Below are 4022 nucleotides of genomic sequence, written 5' to 3' on the forward strand. Positions count from 1 at the left end.
TTTTTTTTTTTTTTTTTAAGTATTGTTTCAACTTTTTCAACTTAAAAATTATCTTCAAACATTTTGTGCTCCAAATTTTGTTACATTTTTTTTTTTCAAAAATGGAATGTTTCATCTGAATCAGGTGTTTTTGGAGCAGGGCAACATCTAAAACACGGCACGGCAGAGTTCCCTGAGGACCAGGGTTTGGTTTTCTATTGGACCAATAAGAAAGACTCTCCTCTCTCTCTCTCTCTCTCTCTCTCTCTCTCTCTCTCTCTGTCTCTCACTCTCTCTCTCTCTCCCTGAGCACGTGCCGTCATTGACAGAATAAAACAGTGACGTCGCAGTGGGATAATCCCACTTTAATCCCAACTCTTCAAACAAACACTTTGACACTGAGATGCAGAGACAACTCCTCCATCTTCCTCTTCATCACCTCCTCCTCCTCCTCCTCTTCATCATCTGCCTCATGTGTGAAGTGGTCGGATCGGACTCGGGTGTCCTCGGTGTCACGTCGGCTCCTCTTCGGGACGGACGCGCGCGCGCTGAGGTGAAGGCGAAGGCGCGGCGGAAACGCAGCTGGACTGTCCCGGGAACTCTGTGGTGTGGGATGAGCAGCAAAGCGGCGACTTATGAAGACTTAGGTGAGACTTTGTTGTTGTTTATGTGTTCATGTGTTCATGTGGTGAGTGTTTGAGCAGGGGCTGTTCAAAGGGATTCAGGGGCCCACCAAGAGAAGGCACCTGGGGGCCACAACTGTTATTTTAGATTTTTCCCAGATTGCGTCTGAAATTATTTTTTAATTAACTATATATATATATATGTTATATATCAATTAAATATTTGTGAATGTTTTGCTCAGGGATGTTCGAGGACACGGACAGATGCTGCCGCGATCACGACCACTGTGTTCACGCCATCCCGTCTTTCACCGTCAACTACGGAGTCTTCAACTCCCACTTCTACACTCTGTCACACTGTGACTGCGACCAAAGGTGAGAATACGACTCCTTTGCTTCTGCTTTCTATCAAAGCGTAAACAATGCTGAACTGTAGATCAGCTAAAAAAGACTTAAAAATCTATTCCAAAATCTTATAATAATTCCAAAATTTGCTTATAATGTACTTATAATTCCAAAATGTACTTATAATTCCATAATCTACTTATAGTTCCAAAATCTACCTATAATTCTAAAATCTACAGATTATTCCAAAATGTACTTATAATTCCAACATTTGCTTAATATCCAATTTTTTCTTATAATTCCAAATTTTTCTTATAATTCCAAAATCTTCATATAATTCCAACATGTACTTATAATTCCACATTTTTATAATTCCAAATTTTTCTTATAATTCCAAATTTTTCTTATAATTCCAAAATCTTCTTATTATTCCAATTTGTTCTTATAATTCCAAAATCTTCTTATAATTCCAACATTTGCTTATAATTCCAATTTTTTCTTAAAATTCCAATTTTTTCTTATAATTCCAAAATGTACTTATAATTCCAACATGTACTTATAATTCAAATTTTTTCTTATAATTCCAAAATTTACTTATAATTCCAACATGTACTTATAATTCCAACATGTACTTATAATTCAAATTTTTTCTTATAATTCCAAAATGTACTTATAATTCCAACATGTACTTATAATTCAAATTTTTTCTTATAATTCCAAAATTTACTTATAATTCCAACATGTACTTATAATTCCAAAATGTTCTTATAATTCTAAAATCTACTTATAATTCCATAATCTGTTTATAATTCCATAATCCCCTTATAGTTCCAAAAATCTACTTGGAATCATAAGTAGAAGGCGTCGGCCTCCTTAGATCAAGGTCCTGTTTAAAGTACGTATAAAAAGCTGAATTTCAGTCTATAAAAACGTAATCATTTTTATTTTAAAGTACAGTCAGTAAACACTAACATAAAGTGTCAGTTGATGGTGCGTTTGTGCGCTGAAGTGTAATTTTTGTCACCGTTCTCGTAAAAGTGATTGAAGTGTCAGATTATCTGCAGCAGTGATTATTATTCCAGCAGGAGTTTAAAAAACCCTCGACGTCAAGACGGAACACGCCGCTCGCTGCCTTTCATTCCACTTCTCTACAGACTCTGATGTTTGTGCTCTGAACCCTAATATTCAAGCAAAAGTAAAAACACACACATGTATATAAGATTAAAATAATCCATAGGATTTAAATACTGAATTAGAATAACTGATTATTTCTTTATTTAATGTTTGAAATCTTTTTGAGGGGCCAGGATTTCTCTGGAGTTTGCGTCTGGATTCTTATTTTTATTATTATTCTGCATTAATTAATCAAGATACTGCTGAGATGTGATCTTTTTTATGACTTTTGAAAAAATATGCATAATTTCCTGCATTAATGAGATAATTAATTCACTTATTATATAAAATGATGAGTTTAAAGATGCACGGATACATTTTGTAATGCACAAAAAATTCTTCTTTATTTTTCTAAATTAATAATTTAAAACACGGCTGAGATGTAAGAGTTTTTATCAAAGTAACAATATTTTCTGCATCAATGACAAAGATCATCAATTCAAATCTATATGATATTATTTGTTTTTAAACATTTAAAGGGATATTAAGATTTTCCGTCAAAAATAAGCAGTATTTTTTCTGCAATAATGAACTTATTGGATAAAAATGTTTTGTTTAAATTGATTTAAAGGGACCAGGATGTCAAGTTTGAGTTTGTATCGATTAATATTTAGACGTTATAACGTACAAAAAGAATTATATGAGACTTTTATATCAAAAAAAGCTCAAATTCTCAGCTGTTTTGAGAGACTTCATGAACTCTTTGAACTCTTATTTAACAGTGAGTGAATTTTTCATGACATAAATCTCATTTATGTTGTTTTTGTGTGTGTGTGGTTAACGTTCGCCTGCCTCTCTGCAGGTTTCGACAGTGTCTTCTTGGCGTCGACGACACCGTCTCCAGCGTGGTCGGCTACAGCTTCTTCAGCCTCCTGCGCGTCCCGTGCTTCGAGCTCACGCGGCGGACGCGATGCACGCGGTTGCACTGGTGGGGAACGTGAGTGGAACGTCGTCGCCATTATGTGTTTGTGTTGGAATAACGTGCAGGTACGGGCACATGGGGAGGATCTGAGAGCAATGCACCTGTACAAGCATGTCTGACTGAAGATCTCCTCATCAGTCGAGCTGCTCAGAGGCAGCGAGGAATCCTGCGATGGCTGAATTTCAAGAATGTTCCATCACCAGACTCTGCAGACTCTCAACTCTCCTGATGTGTTATAACCACAGGTGCATCCGTGTGGTCAATTGTGCTGTGGGAATAATCCACACAACTCCTTATATGGTCATCCCTGTTGTGTGCGCGTTTATAGGTCACAACATTTCGAGTGCATCTTTTGCTCGGGTGCTTATATTTATGGTGAAAATGCAATTTCATCAGATTGCCCGTCAAAAAAAAGGATATAAGACACTTTATAGTTCACATATATTCTTATAGCTTCTGTGTATACGCTTTAAAATAGGTGCTTAAAGGTGCATTATGTAATAAATCTAAAGCAACTGGGCGTAAAATTCTCCTAATATGTCAAAGAGACTCAGGAACGATGTTCATATAACAAACTGAAGGGCAACACCTTCTACTTATAATAAAGTAGATTTTTATTAACTATAAGAAGATTTTGGAATTATAAGAAGATTTGGAATAATAAGTAAATTCTGGAATTATAAGTATATTTGGGAATATAAGTAGATTTCCGAAGTATAAGAAGATTTTGGAATTAGAAGTAAATGTTGGAATTATAAGTCAATTTTGGAATTATAAGAAGATTTTGGAATTATAAGAAGATTTTGGAATTATAAGTAGATTTTGGAATTATAAGTAGATTTTGGAATTTGAATCAGATTTTGGAATAATCCGTAGATTTAAGAACAACAACAGTACAGCCAACATATTTGCATTAAAATAAATCTTTTGCAGTCTGCAAATCGTGTTCATGTTTTGAAATCATGTTTTGGCATGTGGCG

At 35.0% G+C, this 4022-nt stretch overlaps 1 protein-coding gene across 1 annotated transcript; it reads left to right on the forward strand.

Moving 5' to 3' along the window:
• Positions 1-451: 451 nt before the first annotated feature.
• LOC310940159 (group 3 secretory phospholipase A2-like) lies at positions 452-3061 on the forward strand (the record flags this gene model as incomplete). The annotated part of the gene is made up of 3 exons (XM_083905091.1): positions 452-626; positions 845-977; positions 2923-3061. 3 exons carry the CDS (start codon positions 452-454, stop codon positions 3059-3061), a joined length of 447 nt encoding a protein of 148 aa, XP_083761217.1.
• Between the last annotated feature and the right edge of the window lie 961 nt (positions 3062-4022).

The sequence above is a fragment of the Microchirus variegatus genome, assembly GCF_963457635.1.
Source record: "Microchirus variegatus genome assembly, chromosome: 18".
Taxonomy (NCBI): domain Eukaryota; kingdom Metazoa; phylum Chordata; class Actinopteri; order Pleuronectiformes; family Soleidae; genus Microchirus; species Microchirus variegatus.